The sequence below is a fragment of the Hyla sarda genome, chromosome 2 (genome assembly GCF_029499605.1).
Source record: "Hyla sarda isolate aHylSar1 chromosome 2, aHylSar1.hap1, whole genome shotgun sequence".
NCBI classification, from domain to species: domain Eukaryota; kingdom Metazoa; phylum Chordata; class Amphibia; order Anura; family Hylidae; genus Hyla; species Hyla sarda.
Genome location: NC_079190.1, coordinates 217,222,377 through 217,247,367, shown reverse-complemented (window position 1 = coordinate 217,247,367; position 24,991 = coordinate 217,222,377). Strand labels below are relative to the sequence as shown.

At 46.3% G+C, this 24,991-nt stretch overlaps 1 protein-coding gene and 1 long non-coding RNA gene across 2 annotated transcripts in view; one reads left to right on the top strand and one right to left on the bottom strand.

Annotated features, from left to right (window-relative positions):
• Nucleotides 1-23,675, bottom strand: part of LOC130355755 (uncharacterized) — a 53,247-nt gene extending 29,572 nt beyond the window's left edge. The window contains exons 1-2 of the long non-coding RNA XR_008888650.1: nucleotides 23,584-23,675; nucleotides 15,006-15,120 (exon numbers count right to left, since the gene is read on the bottom strand). This is a non-coding gene — a long non-coding RNA (uncharacterized LOC130355755). The remainder of the gene's footprint in view (nucleotides 1-15,005; nucleotides 15,121-23,583) is intronic.
• On the top strand, nucleotides 15,065-18,450 carry LOC130355754 (protein spinster homolog 1-like). Its single transcript, XM_056556365.1, has 2 exons — nucleotides 15,065-15,210; nucleotides 16,868-18,450. The coding sequence occupies exon 2, from the start codon at nucleotides 16,893-16,895 to the stop codon at nucleotides 18,405-18,407; it is 1,515 nt and encodes a 504-aa protein (XP_056412340.1). The 5' UTR covers nucleotides 15,065-15,210; nucleotides 16,868-16,892; the 3' UTR covers nucleotides 18,408-18,450.
• Nucleotides 23,676-24,991: the final 1,316 nt, after the last annotated feature.

The window sequence follows — 24,991 nt, the reverse complement described above, 5'->3', positions numbered from 1 at the left end:
TTCAGCAGGTCCAAAATAAATTAAGAAGTATGCTGTACACAGCGTATAAGGGTCATGTCACAGCACAACAGGGATCTAACCGGGGAAGAGGTGAAAGTAATCCTCCTCCCACGAACACGCCGGCAAGGACAGGATGCTGTACAGACATGCTGTTGATGGAGGACATGCGGAGCTTTTTAATTCCTACGCATCTCCACAGCCCTTCTGGGTCCACCATCAGAGAACAACTTGACTGACAGGTAGCAGACTACCTGGCCTTAACCGCAGATATCGACACTCTGAGGAGCGATGAACCCCTTGACTACTGGGTGTGCCGGCTTGACCCGTGGCCTGAGCTATCCCAATTTGCGCTCGAACTTCTGGCCTGTCCTGCTTCAAGTGTCCTGTCAGAAAGGACCTTCAGTGCAGCAGGAGGTATTGTCACTGAGAAGAGGAGTCGCCTTGGTCAAAAAAGTCTGGATTACCTCACCTTTCTTAAGATGAATGAGGGATGGATCCCGAAGGGACTGACACTGGGCGATACATTTGACTAAACAAGGCCTGATCAGATGAGCTGCCTTGGGCTAAAAATGGTCCACACACTACTGTATTTGAACTCTGAATGCTGGATGACTTGTGTGACTTATCCGCCACCAACTAGGGTTCAAGCCGCAATGTTTTAGGGCACTTTCTGCCTGGTGAAACAAATAGAAATTTTTCTGGCCGCTGCTACAGCAGCGGCTGCGACAATACCAAATTTTCCAGCCAGGTGTACATGCCTAATTTTTCGGGACTCTGCTGCTGCACTTGTTATGGTGCTGCAATTTTTCTGGCCGCTGCTACAGCTGCGGCTGCGACAATACCCAATTTTTCATCCATGTGTACATGCCTAATTTTTCTGGCCTCTGCTGCTGCACTTGTTATGGTGCTGCAATTTATATGGCCGCTGCTACAGCTGCGACAATTCCAAATTTTCCAGCCAGGTGTACATGCCTAATTTTTCTGGCCTCTGCTGCTGCACTTTTCTGGCTGCTGCTACAGCTGCGGCTGCGTTAATACCCAATTTTTCATCCCTGTATACATGCCTAATTTTTCTGGCCTCTGCTGCTGCACTTGTTATGGTGCTGCAATTTTTCTGGCCGCTGCTACAGAAGCGGCTGCAACAATACCAAATTTTTCAGGCATGTGTACATGCTTAATTCTTCTGGTACTCTCTGCTGACATCTCTGTCCATTTTAGCAACTGTGGATATTAGATGTATGCCAAGGGTAGCTTGGTGGATCAGAGGTTAGCACTGCTGTCTTGCAGCACTGGGGCCTTGGGTTCAAATCCCACTATGTGCTGCCTAATGTGGGGGAATCTATGTGCTGTCTAAAGGGCGGAATCTAACTATGTGAGGCCTAAAGGGGGGTTCTATGTACTGCCTAAAGGGGGCTAAAGCACATTATTCCAAACCATTTAGGAATAATAGGTGATTTATGCCCTTTATGGATTAAAACCAGACTCTGCATCAACTATGTAATTTTCCATGGGAGTTTTGCCATGGATCCCACTCCGGCACGCCACAGTCCAGGTGTTAGTCCCCTTGAAACAACTTTTAAATCACTATTGTGGCCAGAAAGAGTCCCTGTGGGTTTAAAAATTCGCCTGCTCGTTGAAGTCAATGGCGGTTCGCGCGGTTCGCCCGGTTCGCAAACTTTTGCGGAAGTTCGCGTTCACGGTCCGCGAACCGAAAATTTTATGTTCGCGACATCACTACTGATGAGCTTGTAGATTGTCTTTGGTTTCCACAAATCGGGCTTGAGTCCCTCCAGCTGGTGTTCACTCACAAATCTGACAAAAACCAACAACCTCATAAAACCAGGAAGTGTGACAGTTGTAATGGATGGAGCTGTCCCACTTGTCCTATGCAAGCACCCTCCAAAGAGGAAGGAGAAACAGATGAGACATGGAACTGCCCACAAAGCCATTCTACTATTGCAGAGAGTCCTCCGCATAATGTCACATGCAAAGGCTGCCCCAGCAATGTGAGGAAGTCAGGGACACCCTTCCCACCCTTATGGGGCTCCTAGTGCATAACAGTCCATTTCATTCTCTCTAGAGCCCCAGATGAAACAAGACACAATCCTGGTAATGGGCTTGCACATGGTAGTAAGAGGGGGCCATGCCTGTGCGATGAAGTGGAGCACAGGCAAATTTTCAATTTGCAGGACCAGTGTCTTGCCCTTAATAGAGAGCTGTCTCAGGCTTCACAGTCCAAAGCATAGCTTCCGCATTCCCACAGTTGGCATTTGCCCCCCAAGCCTTGCTGAAGCCCTTAAAGGTCTGGACAAGGGCAATCACTAAATCCCTGTCGGAGCAGAAGAATGTCACGTCATCCATGTAGAGCGAGCACTTTGACCTTGCAGCAATCTGGTCCTGGGGCAGTGATCCCTCTGATCTCTCCAATCTGCTCGATAGACTGTGTGAAGGGTTCTATTACACAAACAAAAAGAAGAGGTAAAAGAGGACAGCATATACTATAGGTCCAGGCAGGGGCGGACACAGACAACAGAGGGCCCCTGTGCAAAGAATATGGCTGGGCCCCCCCCCCCCCGTCAAGGTAATATGTTTGCTAGGTAAGCAGGTAGTACGTTTGCAAGTAGTAAATTAGGTAAGTAGAACATTCTATAAGTGGGTAGGCAAGTAGTAAGTTTGCAAGTTATTTAGGCAGGTAGTAAGTTCAGTTGGTAGGAAGGCAAGTAAAAGGTTTGCCGCTAGGTAGGTAGGTTACCGTATATACTCGAGTATAAGCCGACCCGAATATAAGCCGAGGACCCTAATTTCACCCCAAAATCCCAGGAAAAAGTTATTGACTCGAGTATAAGCCTAGGGTGGGAAATACATCATCCCCCCTGTCATCATCCAGGCCCCCGTCATTAACACCCTCATCATCATCACCCTGTCATCATCACCCTGTCATCATCCCCCCTTCATTATCACCGCCTGTCATCATCCCCCCTTCATCATCCCACACCCCCCCTTCATCATCCCCTTGTCATCATCCCACACCCCCCCTTCATCATCCCCTTGACATCATCCCCTTGTCATCATCCCACACCCCCCTTCATCATCCCCTTGTCATCATCCCCACCCCCCTTCACCATCCCCTTGTCATCATCCCACACCCCCCCTTCAACATCCCCTTGTCATCCTCCCCTTGTCATCATCCCCACCCCCCTTCATCATCCCCTTGTCATCATCCTCTTGTCATTATCCCACACATCCCCCCTTCATCATCCCCTTGTCATCATCACCACATGTCATCATCATCACCACTTGTCAATGTCTGATACAGTGGTCTTCAACCTGCGGACCTCCAGATGTTTCAAAACTACAACTCCCAGCAAGCCCGGGCAGCCATCAGCTGTCCGGGCTTGCTGGGAGTTGTAGTTTTGAAACCTCTGGAGGTTCGCAGGTTGAAGACCACTGCGGCCTTCGACATCATCCAGCCCCCTCTCACCCCCTTTAGTTCTGTACTCACCTCCGCTCGGCGCTGGTTCGGTAGTTGTTCCGGGCTGCCATCTTCACCGGGGGGCCTCTTCTCCGCGCTTCGGGCCCGGAATAGAGGCGTTGCCTTGACGATGACGCAGAGGGACGTTAGTAATGAACGTACCTCTGCGTCGTCGTCAAGGCAACGTGACTATTCCGGGCCCGAAGCGCGGAGAAGAGGCGCCCCCAGTGAAGATAGCAACCCGGAACCACTATCCCACCGGACGACATCCCCACCGGACAGTCCTGCAGCACCGGACCAGCGCCGAGCGGAGATGAGTACAGAACTAAAGGGGGTGAGAGGGGCTGGATGATGTCGAAGGCCGCCGATGGCTGCCCGGGCTTGCTGGGAGTTGTAGTTTTGAAACCTCTGGAGGTCCGCAGGTTGAAGACCACTGAGGGCAGAGAGTTCACTCGAGTATAAGCCGAGGGGGGTGTTTTAAGCACAAAAAATCATGCTGAAAAACTCGGCTTATACTCAAGTATATACGGTATACGTTTGTTAGGTAGGCAGGAAAAGCATTTGCTAGGTAGGTAATATATTTGGTTGGTAGGTGGGTGGCCACGTTACATTTGGTAGGTAGGCCCTTAGTGCAGTGTTTTCCAAACAGGCTTTGGCTGTTTGGGCATGCTGGGAGTTGTAGTTTTGCAACAGCTGGAGGCACTCAGGTTGGGAAACACTGGACTAAGGGCCCAACTACCCACCAAAATGCCACCTTCTGCTGCAAAACTCTAACTTCCAGCTTAAGACTGTCCGAGCATGCTGGGAGTTGTAGTTTTGCAACAGATGGAGAGACAATGTTTCGAAAACACTGCCGTAGTTAGTGTTTCCCAACCTGGGGGCCTCCAGCTGTTGCAAAACTACAACTCCCAGCATGCCCGGACAGTCTTAAGCTGGGAGTTAGAGTTTTTCAACAGCTGGAGGCACCCAGGTTGGAAAACAATGGACTAAGGACCTACCTACCAAACCTGAGTGTCTCCAGCTGTTGCAGAACTATAACTCCCAGCATGTCTGGACAGCTAAAGACTGTCAGGGGAATGCTGGGAGTTGTAGTTTTGCAACAGCTGGAAGTCCCCAGGTTGGAAAATACTGACTAAGGCAGTGTTTTCAAAACAGTGTCTCTCCAGGTGGTCCAAAACTACAACTCCCAGCATTCCCGGACAGTCTCTAGCTGTCAAGGCATGCTGTAAGTTATAGTTTTGCAACAGCTGGAGGCACACTTATTTGTAAACACTGGTGTAACACTGGAGGCACACTGATTTGTAAAACTGGTGCTGAAACAATGATGACACTGAGCGCACCGTGATTCACTGACCTGCAGGAAAAGCAGAAGGCGGCGAACAGAGAACGGGACACCAATATTGGAGCAACGGGGGAGCATAGACAGTTGAGTTAGTTTCTTTTGGAATAATTTTCATCCCTGGCACAGTGGATAAAACTAAAATAAAATACTAAAAAAGCCAGCAAGTAGAAGTAAAACGTCCGTCTTTATTCAGGGTTCTTCCTTAAAAGCCTTCACGGTAGCAGACAAACCGTGAACATATCAAAAATATGAAATATTGCACAAACAGAGGCATGGCATGGCTGACGCGTTTCTGATCTATCGATCCTTACTCATAGCCTGTAGATCCTCAAATGAGGCACCCTTATATACTCCAGGGCATATTCCCACAGGAAGGGGAGGGACAGGTCCACATCACATGTGCACGTGATTAAAACAAAAACATGGGACCAAACATAGATAAATTATTCGGAGACATATCAGTAATGTAATATTAAATCTGTTTTGCTATTTAGACCATGGGGTTGAATGCAATTCAAAAGATAAATCCACATGATTTCCCTATTGTGGAGGGATCGAATATGGTCACCTCCCCTTTTATTTAGGGTCACCTTCTCAATGCCTGAGAACCTGAGGGAAGTGGTGTCTGAATTATGACATATTAGAAAATGTTTAGATATGTTAGAAATGTTCGAGCTTAAAGGGCCAGCAGCATGTCTAATGTGCTCTTGCATGCGTTTTTTAAGGGACCTTTTGGTGGAACCCACATATGTTAAGTGACATTGTGTGCACATGATTTTATATAAAACAAAAGTGCTATCACAGTTTATAAAGTTGTGAATGACATGGCATTTGCCATCCACCGTACCTTCTATTTTCTGGCATTTTTCGGCAAAGAAACATACCACACACCGCGATTTACCGCACTTGTGGAAGCCCTTGGTGCTAATCCACTGGGTGGTAACACTAGCCGTGTCCACCATACTGGGAACAAGGAGATTGGATAGAGTAGGTGCCCGCCTCGGGGCAAATCTCACACCTGACTTTATAATCTCCCCTACCGTGGGATCTGTTGATAGCAAAGGTAAGTGTTTAATTACAATGCGTTTGATGTCATTAAATTCTGGACTGTACGTGGTGACAAATGTAGGACAATCTTGTGATTCAGTTGGTTGCTTACTTGTAAAAAGGGATTTTCCATCCATAGGATCCACTCTCGACCGAGCTTTTTTCAAGAGCCATCCAGGGTAACCTCGAGCCGCCAGGCGTGTGCATGCTGCATCAGCTTCCCTGCGGTACACCTCGGCGGAAGAACTGTTCCGCTTAATTCGTATAAGTTCACCTACTGGTATGGCTCTTACTGTTTGTTTGGAATGGCATGAATTCGCCCTTTGGATGGTATTGCCTGATATCTTTTTTCTGTAAGGATCAACCTCAATTTTATTTGTATCAGGGTTGCTACGTAATATGACATCCAAAATGGGGGTTTCACTTTTACACCATGTGTGGGTAAACGTAAGATTGAACTGATTATTATTGATATATGTCATGAATGCATCAACGGTCAGATGACCAAATGATGACCACATCATCTACATACCTCCCATACCATGCGAGGCATGTGGAAAATGGATTGGTGTCAGAAAAAATATACTGCTCCTCCCACCAAAAAACAAAAAGCTTAGCCCGAGCTGGTGATGACTTTGCTCCCATTGAAGCACCCGTGCGCTGCAAATAAAAATTGTTACCAAACATAAAATAATTGTTGTCACGATGCCGGCTGGCAGGTAGTGGATCCTCTGTGCCAGAGAGGGATTGGCGTGGACCGTGCTAGTGGACCGGTTCTAAGTCACTACTGGTTTTCACCAGAGCCCGCCGCAAAGCGGGATGGTCTTGCTGCGGCGGTAGTGACCAGGTCGTATCCACTAGCAACGGCTCACCTCTCAGGCTGCTGAAGATAGGCGCGGTACAAGGGAGTAGACAGAAGCAAGGTCGGACGTAGCAGAAGGTCGGGGCAGGCAGCAAGGATCGTAGTCAGGGGCAACGGCAGGAGGTCTGGAACACAGGCTAGGAACACACAAGGAAACGCTTTCACTGGCACAATGGCAACAAGATCCGGCAAGGAAGTGCAGGGGAAGTGAGGTGATATAGGGAAGTGCACAGGTGAAGACACTAATTGGAATCACTGCGCCAATCAGCGGCGCAGTGGCCCTTTAAATCGCAAAGACCCGGCGCGCGCGCGCCCTAGGGAGCGGGGCCGCGCGCGCCGGGACAGGACCGAGGGAGAGCGAGTCAGGTACGGGAGCCGGGGTGCGCATCGCGAGCGGGCGCTACCCGCATCGCGAATCGCATCCCGGCTGGAAGCGGAATCGCAGCGCCCCGGGTCAGTGGATCTGACCGGAGCGCTGCAGCGGGGAGAGTGTAGCGAGCGCTCCGGGGAGGAGCGGGGACCCGGAGCGCTCGGCGTAACAGTACCCCCCCCCTTGGGTCTCCCCCTCTTCTTAGAGCCTGAGAACCTGAGGAGCAGACTTTTGTCTAGGATGTTGTCCTCAGGTTCCCAGGATCTCTCTTCAGGACCACAACCCTCCCAGTCCACTAAAAAAAAAGTTTTCCCTCTGACCTTTTTAGAGGCTAAGATCTCTTTGACAGAGAAGATGTCCGAGGAGCCGGAAACAGGAGTGGGAGGAACAGATTTGGGAGAAAAACGGTTGAGGATGAGTGGTTTAAGAAGAGAGACGTGAAAGGCATTAGGGATACGAAGAGAAGGAGGAAGAAGAAGTTTGTAAGAGACAGGATTAATTTGACACAAAACTTTGAAAGGACCAAGATAGCGTGGTCCCAACTTGTAGCTAGGGACACGGAAGCGGACATATTTAGCGGAGAGCCATACCTTGTCTCCAGGGGAAAAAACGGGAGGAGCTCTTCTTTTCTTATCTGCGAACTTCTTCATGCGTGATGAAGCCTGTAAGAGAGAATTTTGGGTCTCTCTCCATATGATGGAAATGTCACGAGAAATTTCATCCACAGCGGGTAGACCAGAGGGCAAGGGGGTAGGGAGGGGGGGAAGAGGGTGACGGCCGTACACCACGAAAAATGGGGATTTGGAGGAAGATTCAGAGACTCTGAAGTTATACGAGAATTCGGCCCATGGAAGGAGATCTGCCCAGTCATCCTGGCGGGAGGAAACAAAATGTCGCAAATAATCACCCAAGACCTGGTTAATTCTTTCTACTTGTCCATTGGACTGGGGATGATATGCAGAAGAAAAATTTAATTTAATCTTGAGTTGTTTACAGAGAGCCCTCCAGAATTTAGACACGAATTGGACACCTCTATCCGAGACGATCTGCGTAGGCAACCCGTGAAGACGAAAAATGTGTACAAAAAATTGTTTAGCCAACTGAGGCGCTGAAGGAAGACCAGGAAGAGGGATGAAATGTGCCATTTTGGAGAATCGATCAACGACCACCCAAATAACAGTGTTGCCACGGGAAGGGGGTAAATCAGTAATAAAATCCATACCAATCAGAGACCAAGGCTGTTCGGGGACAGGCAGGGGATGAAGAAAACCAGCGGGCTTCTGGCGAGGAGTCTTATCCCGGGCACAGATAGTGCAGGCTCGCACAAAGTCCACAACATCCGTCTCCAGAGTCGGCCACCAATAGAAGCGGGAGATGAGTTGCAGAGATTTCTTGATGCCCACATGACCTGCGAGATGGGAGGAGTGACCCCATTTGAGGATTCTGAGGCGTTGGCGTGGAGAAACAAAGGTCTTTCCTGGAGGAGTTTGCCTGATGAAGGCAGGAGAAGTGGAGATCAGGCAGTCAGGTGGAATGATGTGTTGCGGAGAGAGTTCAACTTCTGAGGCATCCGAGGAACGAGAGAGAGCATCGGCCCTAATGTTCTTATCGGCAGGACGAAAGTGAATCTCAAAATTAAACCGGGCAAAGAACAGAGACCACCGGGCCTGGCGAGGATTCAGCCGTTGGGCAGACTGGAGGTAGGAGAGGTTCTTGTGGTCGGTGTAAATAATAACTGGAAATCTTGATCCCTCCAGCAGATGCCTCCATTCCTCAAGTGCTAATTTAATGGCTAGAAGCTCTCGATCCCCGATGGAGTAGTTCCTCTCCGCCGGAGAGAAGGTCCTAGAAAAAAAACCACAAGTGACGGCATGCCCGGAAGAATTTTTCTGTAGAAGAACAGCTCCAGCTCCCACTGAGGAGGCATCAACCTCCAGTAGGAAGGATTTGGAAGGGTCAGGTCTGGAGAGCACGGGAGCCGAAGAAAAGGCAGACTTGAGTCGTTTAAAGGCGTCTTCCGCTTGAGGAGGCCAGGACTTGGGATCGGCATTTTTTTTGGTTAAAGCCACGATAGGAGCCACAAGGGTAGAAAAATGTGGAATAAATTGCCTGTAATAATTGGCGAACCCCAAAAAGCGTTGGATAGCACGGAGTCCGGAGGGGCGTGGCCAATCTAAGACGGCAGAGAGTTTGTCTGGATCCATTTGTAGTCCCTGGCCAGAGACCAAATATCCTAGAAAAGGAAGAGATTGGCATTCAAACAGACATTTCTCAATTTTAGCATAGAGTTGATTGTCACGAAGTCTCTGAAGAACCATACGGACATGCTGGCGGTGTTCTTCTAGATTGGCCGAAAAAATTAGGATATCATCCAGATATACAACAACACAGGAGTATAACAGATCACGAAAAATTTCATTAACAAAGTCTTGGAAGACAGCAGGGGCGTTGCACAGGCCAAAGGGCATGACCAGATACTCAAAGTGTCCATCTCTGGTGTTAAATGCTGTTTTCCACTCATCCCCCTCTCTGATGCGGATGAGGTTATAGGCGCCTCTTAAGTCCAATTTAGTAAAGATGTGGGCACCTTGGAGGCGATCAAAGAGTTCAGAGATGAGGGGTAGGGGGTAGCGGTTCTTAACCGTGATTTTATTAAGACCGCGGTAGTCAATGCAAGGACGTAGGGAGCCATCTTTTTTGGACACAAAGAAAAATCCGGCTCCGGCAGGAGAGGAGGATTTACGGATAAAGCCCTTTTTTAAATTTTCCTGGACGTATTCAGACATGGCAAGAGTCTCTGGGGCAGAGAGAGGATAAATTCTGCCCCGGGGTGGAGTAGTGCCCGGGAGGAGGTCGATAGGACAATCATAAGGCCTGTGAGGAGGTAGAGTCTCCGCTTGTTTTTTGCAGAAAACATCCGCGAAGTCCATATAGGCCTTAGGGAGACCGGTTACTGGAGGAACCACAGAGTCACGGCAAGGGTTACTGGGAACCGGTTTTAGACAGTCCTTGGAACAAGAGGGCCCCCAACTCTTGATCTCCCCAGTGGACCAATCCAGGGTTGGGGAATGAAGTTGAAGCCAGGGAAGTCCAAGGAGAATTTCCGAGGTGCAATTGGGGAGGACCAAAAGTTCAATCCTCTCGTGATGAGATCCGATGCTCATTAGAAGGGGCTCCGTGCGGAAACGTATGGTACAGTCCAATCTTTCATTGTTTACACAATTGATGTAAAGGGGTCTGGCGAGACTGGTCACTGGGATGTTGAACCTGTTGACGAGAGAGGCCAAAATAAAATTTCCTGCAGATCCAGAGTCCAAGAAGGCCACAGTAGAGAAGGAGAAGGCAGAGGCAGACATCCGCACAGGCACAGTAAGACGTGGAGAAGCAGAGTAGACATCAAGGATTGTCTCACCTTTGTGCGGAGTCAGCGTACGTCTTTCCAGGCGGGGAGGACGGATAGGACAATCCCTCAGGAAGTGTTCGGTACTAGCACAGTACAGGCAGAGGTTCTCCATGCGGCGTCGTGTCCTCTCTTGAGGTGTCAGGCGAGACCGGTCGACCTGCATAGCCTCCACGGCGGGAGGCACAGGAACAGATTGCAGGGGACCAGAGGAGAGAGGAGCCGAGGAGAAGAAACGCCTCGTGCGAACAGAGTCCATATCTTGGCGGAGCTCCTGACGCCTTTCGGAAAAACGCATGTCAATGCGAGTGGCTAGGTGAATAAGTTCATGAAGATTAGCAGGCATTTCTCGTGCGGCCAGAACATCTTTAATGTTGCTGGATAGGCCTTTTTTAAAGGTCGCGCAGAGGGCCTCATTGTTCCAGGATAATTCTGAAGTAAGAGTACGGAATTGTACGGCATACTCGCCAACGGAAGAATTACCCTGGACCAGGTTCAACAGGGCAGTCTCAGCAGAAGAGGCTCGGGCAGGTTCCTCAAAGACACTTCGGATTTCCGAGAAGAAGGAGTGTACGGAGGCAGTGACGGGGTCATTGCGGTCCCAGAGCGGTGTGGCCCAAGACAGGGCTTTTCCAGACAGAAGGCTGACTACGAAAGCCACCTTAGACCTTTCAGTGGGAAACAGGTCCGACATCATCTCCAGATGCAGGGAACATTGGGAAAGAAAGCCACGGCAAAACTTAGAGTCCCCATCAAATTTATCCGGCAAGGATAGGCGTAGACCAGGAGCGGCCACTCGCTGCGGAGGAGGTGCAGGAGCTGGCGGAGGAGATGACTGCTGAAGCTGTGGTAGTAACTGCTGTAGCATAACGGTCAGTTGAGACAGCTGTTGGCCTTGTTGCGCTATCTGTTGTGACTGCTGGGCGACCACCGTGGTGAGGTCAGCGACAACTGGCAGAGGAACTTCAGCGGGATCCATGGCCGGATCTACTGTCACGATGCCGGCTGGCAGGTAGTGGATCCTCTGTGCCAGAGAGGGATTGGCGTGGACCGTGCTAGTGGACCGGTTCTAAGTCACTACTGGTTTTCACCAGAGCCCGCCGCAAAGCGGGATGGTCTTGCTGCGGCGGTAGTGACCAGGTCGTATCCACTAGCAACGGCTCACCTCTCAGGCTGCTGAAGATAGGCGCGGTACAAGGGAGTAGACAGAAGCAAGGTCGGACGTAGCAGAAGGTCGGGGCAGGCAGCAAGGATCGTAGTCAGGGGCAACGGCAGGAGGTCTGGAACACAGGCTAGGAACACACAAGGAAACGCTTTCACTGGCACAATGGCAACAAGATCCGGCAAGGAAGTGCAGGGGAAGTGAGGTGATATAGGGAAGTGCACAGGTGAAGACACTAATTGGAATCACTGCGCCAATCAGCGGCGCAGTGGCCCTTTAAATCGCAAAGACCCGGCGCGCGCGCGCCCTAGGGAGCGGGGCCGCGCGCGCCGGGACAGGACCGAGGGAGAGCGAGTCAGGTACGGGAGCCGGGGTGCGCATCGCGAGCGGGCGCTACCCGCATCGCGAATCGCATCCCGGCTGGAAGCGGAATCGCAGCGCCCCGGGTCAGTGGATCTGACCGGAGCGCTGCAGCGGGGAGAGTGTAGCGAGCGCTCCGGGGAGGAGCGGGGACCCGGAGCGCTCGGCGTAACAATTGTGTTTTAACACAAAATCTACCACCTCAATAATGTAACGTCTCAAATCCACAGTCACAAATCTCATCAGTATATCCGAGATAGCTGATAATGCCAGGTTTTGCGGAATACTGGAATAGAGCGATTCAATGTCGCAAGTAAGCCACGACAGAGAATCGCTCCATGTGAATTCATCCATGATTTTTAGCAAGTGCTTAGTGTCCTTGATATAACTTGGGCATTGCATAACCAGAGGTTGCAGTACTGAGTCCAACCACTCGCATAGGTGCTCGTTAAGGGATCCGATCCCCGCCACGATCGGACGCATCGGCGGCGGGAATCGGTCCTTATGCAGCTTGGGTAGCGAGTGGAAGATAGGATTAATTGGAGCAGGCACGAAAATATAATCCACTTCTTTTTGGGTCAAAATAGATCTGGCTTTCCCCTCTTCCAACAGAGTCAACAGTTCTTTTTTAAAAGGTTCAGTGGGATCCCCACAAAGTTTAAGGTAAGTTTTATCATCAGATAGTAGATTTTAATTTAAATTGATATACAGTCCCGTGTCCATACATACTACCGAGCCGCCTTTATCGGCGGATCGGATCGTCAAATTTTTGTTTTTCTTTAATTTCTTTATGGCAGCAGCCTCCTTTTTATTCAAATTAGGACATTACTTTTGATTGTAGATTAACCAAATCTTTCATGATAAGGTCCTGGAACCAATCAAAAATTGCTGGTCTGGTCTGTATGGGGTAAAAATTTAGGTTTTTAGTGGAGAAGGTATGTGCAGTATTCACTTCATCACAAATAGATATCCCACTATTTTCAAGGAGACAGAGATCTCTAAAACAAATTTGTTCTGCTAACGTATGCATTAGTGGTAAATCAGGGTTTATAGAAAGTTGAGGTGGGTCCGATGGTTCATCAGCATTTTCCACAAAAAAATGTTTCTTAACTGTTAAAGTTCTCACAAATTTATTAATATCCCAAATTGTCCGATAAACATCAAAATGATGTGTAGGAGAGAAACCCAGTCCTTTCCACAGGACCGAGATTTCTTCATCTGTAATGAAGTTACGCTCTGAAGCTCTTCTTCCTATGTTTTCTGCCACCGCGCCTTCTTCGTTTTTTGACTGTCTTCTCGCCTTGCGATTCTTGTGAGTGTTCACAGATTGCGGTTCTGAGTCCCCGCTAGTGTCCGTGGTATCTGAACAATCTGAATTTTCAGTAAACTCCTGGTCAGAAGAACTAAATTCACATGGAGCGATTCTCTGTCGTGGCTTACTTGCGACATTGAATCGCTCTATTCCAGTATTCCGCAAAACCTGGCATTATCAGCTATCTCGGATATACTGATGAGATTTTCTAAATATTCTGTGGATTTGAGACATTTCATTATTGAGGTGGTAGATTTTGTGTTAAAACACAATTATTTTATGTTTGGTAACAATTTTTATTTGCAGCGCACGGGTGCTTCAATGGGAGCAAAGTCATCACCAGCTCGGGCTAACCTTTTTGTTTTTTGGTGGGAGGAGCAGTTTATTTTTTCTGACACCAATCCATTTTCCACATGCCTCGCATGGTATGGGAGGTATGTAGACGATGTGGTCATCATTTGGTCGTCCGACCATCTGACCGTTGATGCATTCATGACATATATATCAATAATAATCGGTTCAAACTTAAAGGGGTATTCCAGGCAAAAACTTTTTTATATATATCAACTGGCTCCAGAAAGTTAAACAGATTTGTAAATTACTTCTATTAAAAAATCTTAACCCTTTCAGTACTTATGAGCTTCTGAAGTTAAGGTTGTTATTTTCTGTCTAAGTGCTCTCTGATGACACCTGTCTCGGGAAACGCCCAGTTTAGAAGAGGTTTGCTATATGGATTTGCTTCTAAACTGGGCGTTGCCCAAGACAGGTGTCATCAGAGAGGACTTAGACAGAAAAAAACAGAAAGGATAAAGATTTTTTAATAGAAGTAATTTACAAATCTGTTTAACTTTCTGAAGCCAGTTGATATATAAAAAAAATTTTTGGCCTGGAATACCCTTTTAAGTCACAGGATGCCCTTGGTCCTAGTGGAGTTAAAAGGTCAAAAGATTAAAATATATAAACTAAGAAGACACTGTGAAGTACGGGGATATACTCGGCAGGCCTGGAGAAATATTTTTCCAAAAGATGTTTTTATGTACTTGATGTATTTCTAGGTGTATATTAATATATATATATATATATATATGTCAAAGAAGAAAGCAGCACTCCTAAAGCGTGTGTAGGTGCCTCCAGCTAGGGTCCGTGTCCAGGATTCTGCATACGTAGTTCCAAGGAAAATGCTGTGGCACTCAAGGTATGGTGAAAAAATGAAAACTATTTATTCATCCCAAATGTGCAAAAAGCAACGTTTCAATGGTCTCACACCATCATTATCAAGTGGCTTCATAATGATGGTGTGAGACCATTGAAACATTGCTCTTTGCACATTTGGGATGAATAACTAGTTTTCAATTTTTCACCATACCTTTAGTGCCACAGCATTTTCCTTGGAACTCTATATATATATATATATATATATATATATATATATATATATATATATACACACACAAATCAAAAAATATGTTGCAGTCTCTTGTAGTACCTTTTTTATTGGACTAACAGAATTTTGTAGAGACAAGCTTTCAGGATTCCTAAAAGGACTTTATAAATTATCAGGGAGGAATCCCAAAAGTTTGTCTCTACAAAATTCTGTTAGTCCAATAAAAAAGGTATTACAATCTGCATCACTGGACTAATACGGCTACTCACATTTACTATACAGATATACACATACCTGAAGATGGTTTAGAACTCTGTGATGTCACACATGCTTGTGATGATGTCACCGTAAGCTGTACAAGGAGGTGCGCGCCGGCTGCAGTCTCTTCAGTGTGTTTTGCATTCACAACCTGTGGTGCAAAGTGTTTGTTAGAGAGTTTCTATTTGCGATAGAGAATTCAAGATTTTGACCGTTCCTTGTCTGAAGAGAGAACCACAAGGTAAGTCTCAGCCTCTTCTATTCATACATACACAGGGCTTTTTGTTTGACAGATTTTTTTATTGCTGTTGCTTTTTTTTTTAGCAAAAAAAAAAAACAAGAAATTAATTTCCAAAAGAAATAACAAAAGTTATATTCCTCATAGCATTGTGACAATACTTGGCTTAGGCATTAAACATAATAAAATGCACAGATAGTATCATGACCAGAGCTTTTTCTTGCAAAACTGCTAAAATGCAATTATGCCCAAAAAAGCCCCCAAGAAAAAGAGTCCTAATTTATGAAGTTCTAAAAGATATAAGTCTATGAGAAAGATTTGGTGGTGTAGTAAAAGAATAACAGAAAGATTAGGGCAGACATATAATAGTATATAATAGAATTCTGTGTGTACTAACAATAGAAATACTCTGGGTACTCCGAAAGGGAAAATTTTCAAATCAACTAGTGGCAGAAAGTCATATAGGGGACGGATAGATCCCAATGAGGTGGGGTAGGTTCATTATTAGTAAATGTATATAGCAGGATAGCCCAATTGTATCTACAGTATGAAGTTCACATGGCCCAGTGACCATACAGCCAAGCCCTTATAATCCGCCATTACTAGGACAGATTCAGGGTTATCAGATATTACTATGACCGGAGAGGTTCAGGTTTATCAGATATTACTAGGACCGGACAGGTTCAGGGTTATTAGATATTACTAGGACCGGACAGGTTCAGGGTTATCAGATATTACTAGGACCGGACAGGTTCAGGGTTATCAGATATTACTAGGACCGGACAGGTTCAGGGTTATCAGATATTACTAGGACCGGACAGAATCAGGGTTGTCAGATATTACTAGGACCGGACAGGTTCAGGGTTATCAGATATTACTAGGACCGGACAGGTTCAGGGTTATCAGATATTACTAGGACAGGACAGATTCAGGGTTATCAGATATTACTAGGACCGGACAGGTTCAGGGTTATCAGATATTACTAGGACCGGACAGGTTCAGGGTTATCAGATATTACTAGGACCGGACAGGTTCAGGGTTATCAGATATTACTAGGACCGGACAGGTTCAGGGTTATCAGATATTACTAGGACCGGACAGGTTCAGGGTTATCAGATATTACTAGGACCGGACAGGTTCAGGGTTATCAGATATTACTAGGACCGGACAGGTTCAGGGTTATCAGATATTACTAGGACCGGGCAGGTTCAGGGTTATCAGATATTACTAGGACCGGACAGGTTCAGGGTTATCAGATATTACTAGGACCGGACAGGTTCAGGGTTATCAGATATTACTAGGACCGGACAGGTTTAGGGTTATCAGATATTACTAGGACCGGACAGGTTTAGGGTTATCAGATATTACTAGGACCGGACAGGTTCAGGGTTATCAGATATTACTAGGACCGGATAGGTTCAGGGTTATCAGATATTACTAGGACCGGACAGGTTTAGGGTTATCAGACATTGGTAACCTCAGGGAAGACGTCTCCATATAAAACACTTATAGAGAAGCGTCTTCTTCTGAGGCTGCCATGGTCTTAGTGTTATCTTGTGGTTCTGTGCTGGACATTTCTGCTCTGTATGAAGGATCTATTGTATAATGACAGGAATGATGACACGTTATCTAATGTGTTCACTTATTTCTCTCTCTCTAGCGTTTTCAGGCTCTGACCTGTGACCATGGCCTCTCCACAAGACCCATTGCTGAAGGAGGAGGAAGAAGCAATGGAGGACCATAGTGATATGGATGTAGAAAAGGGCGATATCCCTGAGAGGCAGAACCTGCCATCTCTAAGCGTGATGTCCACCGCACGTTCCATTATCACCGTAGTGATCCTCGCCTTTGTTAATTTGCTCATCTATGCAAATCGCTCCAGCGTGGCGGGGGTGCTGCCTTATATACAGAAAGCATATGACACCAATGCTAGTCTGTCCGGCTTATTGAATACATTGTTCATTGGAAGCTACGTGCTGGTCGCACCAATTGCCGGATATTTGGGCGACCACTGTAATAAGAAATATACTGTTTGCACAGGAGTCATCGTTTGGCTGAGCATGACACTTACCCTGTCATTCATCCCTGATGGGTATTTCCTGCTCTTCCTGCTGACGAGTGGACTGGTTGGGGCCGGAGAGGCGACTTTCTGCACCATCGCCCCCTCCATCATTGCAGACCTTTTTACAAGTGACCAGCGGACCCGCATGCTGAACGTGTTTTACTCCGTCATACCTGTAGGCTGCGGACTAGGATACATCATCGGGCCCAAAGTGACTGATGCAGCAAGGGGCGATTGGCACTGGGCATTTCGGGTCACCCCTGGCCTGGGCCTCATAGCTGTGGCTTTGTTGATTTTGGTCACAAAGGAGCTTCCAAGAACGACTACAAACGGGAAGAAGAACAACAAATCCCAGAAGTTTGCCAAATGGGCGACAGATCTGAAAAAACTATTTAAAAATCGAAGCTTCATGTTAACCACCATGGGATCGACGGCTGTATCCTTCATAGTGGGAGCCATAGGTGTATGGGGTCCGTCATACCTGACCCACGCACGAACACTCCTACAAGAGAAGGACCCTTGCCGTGCTGAACCGTGTGACTATCATGACATCCTAATATTTGGTGTGGTTACAGTCGTTTCCGGCATTCTGGGAGTTGTAGCAGGGACGGAGATAAGTAAAAGATATCGCAAATCCAACCCACGGGCGGACCCGCTTGTGTGTGGATGCGCGATGATGCTCTCCGCCCCTTTTCTTCTGTTGGCATTGACTTTTGGCAACATCAGCCTCGTTGCCACCAACATCTTCATCTTCATCGGAGAGACGCTTCTGTCAGTAAATTTCACCCTCATATCTGACATTATACTAAAAGTAGTAACTCCGTGGAGGAGATCTTCAGCCCTGGCCGTGCAGATGACAATCTATCACCTCCTAGGTGACGCCGGCAGCCCGTACCTCATCGGCTTGATATCTGACACCTACGAACGAGGATATGCCAAATCCCCTCTTCTGAAATACCGCAGCCTGGAGTATGCCCTCATGACCTGCACCATAATGGCAGTCATCGGAGGGGCCTTCTTCATGGCCACGGCCCTATATATAGAGAGGGACGAAAAAGAAGCAGAGATGGAATCAGAACCTCCGTCATCCTCCTCCTCCTCACTGCTTCCTGCCGATGAGGACCGCGCATCAGACTGAGGAAAAGTCATTGCTTACCTTTATCTCGTTTACTTCATTAAAAAAAAATTAAGAAAAAAATAACTGCATTTGTTCTATGTTCCACTTTACCCCATATTCTCTACCCAGGGGCGGACACAGACAGCAGAGGGCCCTTGTGCAAAGAATGTGCCTGTGCCCCCCCCCCCCCCAAATCATCAATTGTTCAGCACCCCCCCTCCATGTGTCACTTACTCAGGTGGACCCCCATATGTCACTTGCTGTATAAGTTTCTAATTATTTATTAAGGCCTCCCATATGCCGCAGCTCATTCAAGCCCCCCACATTAGGTAGCATAGATTCCCAACATTAGGTAGCATAGATTCCCCACATTAGGTAGCATAGTTTCCTCACATTAGATAGCATAGTTTCCCCACATTAGGTAGCATAGATTCCCTACATTAGGTAGCAGATTCCCCACATTAGGTAGCATAGTTTGCCCACATTAGGTAGCATAGTTTCCCCACATTAGGTAGCATAGTTTCCCCACAATAGGTAGCACAGATTCCCCACATTAGGTAACATAGTTTCCCCACATTAGGTAGCATAGTTTCCCCACATTAGGTAGCACAGATTCCCCACATTAGGTAACATAGTTTCCCCACATTAGGTAGCATAGTTTCCCCACATTAGGTAGCACAGATTCCCCACATCAGGTAACATAGTTTCCCCACATTAGGTAACATAGTTTCCCCACATTAGGTAGCATAGTTTGCCCACATTAGGTAGCACAGATTCCCCACATTAGGTAACATAGTTTCCCCACATTAGGCAGCATAGTTTCCCCACATTAGGTAGCACAGATTCCCCACATTAGGTAACATAGTTTTCCCACATTAGGTAGCATAGCTTCCCCACATTAGGTAGCATACTTTCCCCACATTAGGTAGCATAGTTTCCCCACATTAGGTAGCACAGATTCCCCACATTAGGTAACATAGTTTCCCCACATTAGGTAGCATAGATTCCTCACATTAGGTAGCCATAGCCCCCCCAAACACACAGACAGACACAGACACACACAGAGACACACTTACCTGCCCTGCACAGCGCTTCTCCTCTCCGGCAGCGGCCTGACGAGTGACGTCACTGACGTCACTTGTGCGGCGTCCCTCATCAGACCCCGGTCGGCCGGAGGCAGACTCACTGTCTAAAGTGCCCGCTGCGCTATTATACCCCGCAGCTGCTTTAGAACAGTGAGCAGCAGCGGCGCCAACCCTACCATGAACCTATTAGGCACAAAAAAAAAATGGGGGCAGCAAAATGCCGCCCCTGAAAAGTGCCACCTGGGACTTATGGTCCCACCGGGTCCCATGGTAGGGCCGACCAGAGGCGGCTCTAGACTTTGTGAGGCCTTAGGCGAAACTTGAACATGAGGCCCTGCTTTATTTTCTGCTGAAATTACATGGTGGTCCGGCTGGGAGATGGTTATACTGTGACATCACTGTGTATTATCCCTGTACTGTGACATCACTGTGTATTATCTCTGTACTGTGCCATCACTCTGTGTATTATCCCTGTAATGTGACATCACTGTGTATTAACTCTGTACTGTGCCGTCACTGTGTATTATCCCTGTACTGTGACGTCACTGTGTATTATCTCTGTACTGTGCCATCACTCTGTGTATTATCCCTGTACTGTGACATCACTGTGTATTATCCCTGTACTGTGACATCACTGTGTATTATCCCTGTACTGTGACATCACTGTGTATATTATCCCTGTACTGTGACATCACTGTGTATTATGCCTGTACTGTGACATCACTGTGTATTATCCCTGTACTGTGACATCACTGTGTATATTATCCCTGTACTGTGACATCACTGTGTATATTATCCCTGTACTGTGACATCACTGTGTGTATTATCCCTATACTGTGACATCACTGTGTATATTATCCCTGTACTGTGACATCACTCTGTATATTATCCCTGTACTGTGACATCACTGTGTATTATTCCTGTACTGTGACATCACTGTGTATTATTCCTGTACTGTGACATCACTGTGTATTATTCCTGTACTGTGACATCACTGTGTATTATTCTTGTACTGTGACATCACTGTGTGTATTATCTCTGTACTGTCACATCACTGTGTATTATCCCTGTACTGTGACATCACTGTGTATTATCCCTGTACTGTGACGTCACTGTGTATTATCCCTGTACTATGACAACACTGTGTATATTATCCCTCCCTGTACTGTGACATCACTGTGTGTATTATCTCTGTACTGTGACATCACTGTGTGTATTATCTCTGTACTGTGACATCACTGTGTGTATTATCCCTGTACTGTGACATCACTGTGTATTATCCCTGTACTGTGACATCACTGTGTATTATCCCTGTACTGTGACATCACTGTGTATATTATCCCTGTACTGTGACATCACTGTGTATATTATCCCTGTACTGTGACATCACTGTGTGTATTATCCCTGTACTGTGACATCACTGTGTGTATTATCCCTGTACTGTGACATCACTGTGTTTATTATCTCTGAACTATAACATCACTGTGTGTTATCTCTATACTGCAACATCACTGTTGATACTTAAACTGCACTGTGACATCACTGTATATATTATGCCTGTATACCCTAATGCCACTGTACATATTTACCTTGCACTGCGAGTGACAATACAGGGTAAATATGCACAGTGACATCACAGTTCAGAGTTAATATAAACAGTAATGTCTCTGTACAGGGATAATAAACAGTTTTGCCACTACAGGGTTAATAAACGCAGTGTTGTCACAGTAGAGGGTAACTATACAGTGATGTCATTGTACCGGGAAAATATACACAGTGAAGTCAGCATTCAAGAATAATAAACTGTGATGTCACTACAGGGTTGTTATACACAGTGACATCAAATTACAGTATGAAGCACAGTGATGTCACAGTTTATTATGAAGCACAGTGATGTCACAGTTTATTATGAAGCACAGTGATGTCACAGTTTATTATGAAGCACAGTGATGTCACAGTTTATTATGAAGCACAGTGATGTCACAGTTTATTATGAAGCACAGTGATGTCACAGTTTATTATGAAGCACAGTGATGTCACAGTTTATTATGAAGCACAGTGATGTCAGTTTATTATGAAGCACAGTGATGTCAGTTTATTATGAAGCACAGTGATGTCACAGTTTATTATGAAGCACAGTGATGTCACAGTTTATTATGAAGCACAGTGATGTCACAGTTTATTATGAAGCACAGTGATGTCACAGTTTATTATGAAGCACAGTGATGTCACAGTTTATTATGAAGCACAGTGATGTCACAGTTTATTATGAAGCACAGTGATGTCACAGTTTATTATGAAGCACAGTGATGTCCCAGTATATTATGAAGCACAGTGAAGTCACAGTTTATTATGAAGCACAGTGATGTCAGTTTATTATGAAGCACAGTGATGTCAGTTTATTATGAAGCACAGTGATGTCACAGTTTATTATGAAGCACAGTGATGTCACAGTTTATTATGAAGCACAGTGATGTCACAGTTTATTATGAAGCACAGTGATGTCAGTTTATTATGAAGCACAGTGATGTCAGTTTATTATGAAGCACAGTGATGTCACAGTTTATTATGAAGCACAGTGATGTCACAGTTTATTATGAAGCACAGTGGTGTCACAGTTTATTATGAAGCACAGTGATGTCACAGTTTATTATGAAGCACAGTGATGTCACAGTTTATTATGAAGCACAGTGATGTCACAGTTTATTATGAAGCACAGTGATGTCACAGTTTATTATGAAGAACAGTGATGTCACAGTTTATTATGTAGCACAGTGATGTCACAGTTTATTATGAAGCACAGTGATGTCACAGTTTATTATGAAGCACAGTGATGTCACAGAGACTACAGAATGTACAACTGTACGTATGATGAAGATGGCGGGATGCTATCGAAACGTCACACACACATGGGGGGATAAAACACTTTGTTTTTGCCCCTTATCTGGGAGTGCCGCTGGATCTTTAGTTTTGTAGATAGATAGATAGATGATATATAGATAGATATAGATATGAGATAGATAGATGATAGATATGAGATAGATAGATAGATAGATAGATGATAGATATGAGATAGATATATAGATAGATAGATACATAGATAGATATGAGATATGAGATAGATAGATAGATAGATCAGTGTATCCCAACCAGGGGGCCTCTAGCTATTCCAAAATGACAACTCCCAGCATGTCTTTGGCTTTATGAGCATACTGGGAGTTGTAGTTTTGCAACAGCTGGAGACCCCCTGGTTGGGAAACACTGCTCTATCCATCTATCTATCTATCTATCAATCATCTATCTATCCATCTATCTCCTATCTATCTATCTATATCATATCTATCTATCATCTATCTATCTATATCATATCTATCATCTATCTATCTATCATCTATTAATCTATCTTTCTATCTATCTCATATCTATCTATATATCATCTATCTATCTATCTCTCATATCTATCTATCTTTCATCTATCTCTCGTCTATCTGAGATAGATATGATATAGATAGATAAATAGAAAGATAGATAGATACATAAATAGATGGATATAGATAGATGGATAGATAGATATGAGATAGATATAGATATGAGATAGATAGATATGAGATATATGGATAGATAGATAAATATGAGATAGATGGATAGATAGATAGATAGATAGATATGAGATAGATAGAAATGAGATAGATAGATATGAGATAGATAGATAGATATGAGATAGATGGATAGATAGATATGAGGATAGATAGATATGAGATAGATAGATATGAGATAGATGGATAGATAGATATGAGGATAGATATGAGTAAGATAGATAGATGCATAAATAGATGGATATAGATAGATGGATGGATGGATACATAGATAGATAGATAGGAGACATATATATAATAGATTGATAGATAGATAGATAGATAGATAGATCAGTGTTTCCCAACCTGGGGGCCTCCAGCTGTTGCAAAACTACAACTCCCAGTATGCTCATAAAGCCAAAGGAATGCTGGGAGTTGTAGTTTTGCAACAGCTGGAGGCCCCCTGGTTGGGAAACACTGACCTACCTCCCACGGTCTCCTACAACTTTCCCCCTCTCCCCCAAGCAAGTGACTTACTTTAAAAGGGCAGCATCAGCAGTGGGCACTGGGCAGGTAAGTCTTCCATACTGGTGGTGTCCGGGCCTGTATACACACAGCGGGCCTGCTCCACAAGGTCCAGCAGCAGTATACAGGGGAGTGAGAGAGGGGGAGGAGCTTCCTGTCTGCTCTTCCCAGTCTGCATAGCGCGGCCCCTGCGTGGTGACAGGGCTGCAGGCTGAAGATTTATTTCAAAAAAGGCCGGAGTAGATGGCTCCGGGGGGCGGGGGGGGGGGGGGGGGTGCAGCGGGGGCTCGGGCCCCTTACTGGTGTCCATGAGAGCTGCTAGTGACCTACTGCTGCTAGGGGGGGGGGGGGGGGCAGGCAATCATGATGTAGGGGTGGTTGCAGGGGTGGTTGAACGCAGCGTCCATCTGGGTGCTGTCAAACATGCTGTGGTTGGGGAGTATGCGGTGGTATGTGGCCTAATGCTCGCCTCTGGGGCCGGACCTGGAGAGGGCAGCGGGCCCCCTCTCACGCTGGGCCCCTGTGCTGCTGAACAGGCTGCACAGGCGATATGTCCGCCCCTGGGTCCAGGGCCCTCTTTAACATGGGGCAAAAGAGGCAGCTGCCTCAGAGGGGAGGGGGTTAATCAATTGGCACAGGGGGAGGAGGGAAGGGGGGTTATTGAATTGGCAAAAAGGGGAAGGAGGGGAGGGGGTGTTTAATGAATGGGCACAAAGGGGAGGGGGGTTAATGAAATGACACCGGGGGGTTAATGAAATGGCACAGAGGAGAGAGGGGGTTAATGAAATGGAACAGGGGATGAGAGGAGGGGGCAATGAAATGTCACAGGGAGGGGGGGTTAATGAAATGGCTAAGGTGATGGACGGGTTAATGAAATGGCACAGTGGGATGGGGGGTAATTAAATAAAATAATTTAGTTTAATAATTAAAATCAACTCCCAATACCCTCTCTGATCCCCCCTGTGCCATTTCAATTCCCAGTCCCCCCCCCCTCCCCTATGATCCCCTGTGCTATTTCATCCCCTCTCCCTATCAGAAGGGGGGGATTGAAATGGCACAGAGGGGATCAGAGGGGGGATTGAAATGGTACAGAAAGGGGGGGGGTTGGGAATTGAAATGGCAAAGGGGGGGATCGGCAATGGAGAGCAATGGAAAAATGCAGAGTCTAACATGTTTGTCCCGCAGATGCTGAATAGATGAAGTTTTGGCTGGAAGAAGACATCATGGGGGTCTGAGCCGGATGGAGAAGAAAAGGAAAGAGGATGCCGCTGATCAGAAAACATGTAATTGTGAGACCCTAAATGTAATTGTAATCACTTATATGGTACTTTTTACAGCTGGTATATACCTCTATATGGTCATGTATATAATCACTTATATGGTATAGAGATCTTGCATATACCACTATGTGGTCACTGTA

Excerpts from the sequence above, each read along its gene's own strand:
- LOC130355754 (XM_056556365.1), top strand. The coding sequence starts at position 16,893 with ATGGCCTCTCCACAAGACCCATTGCTGAAGGAGGAGGAAGAAGCAATG.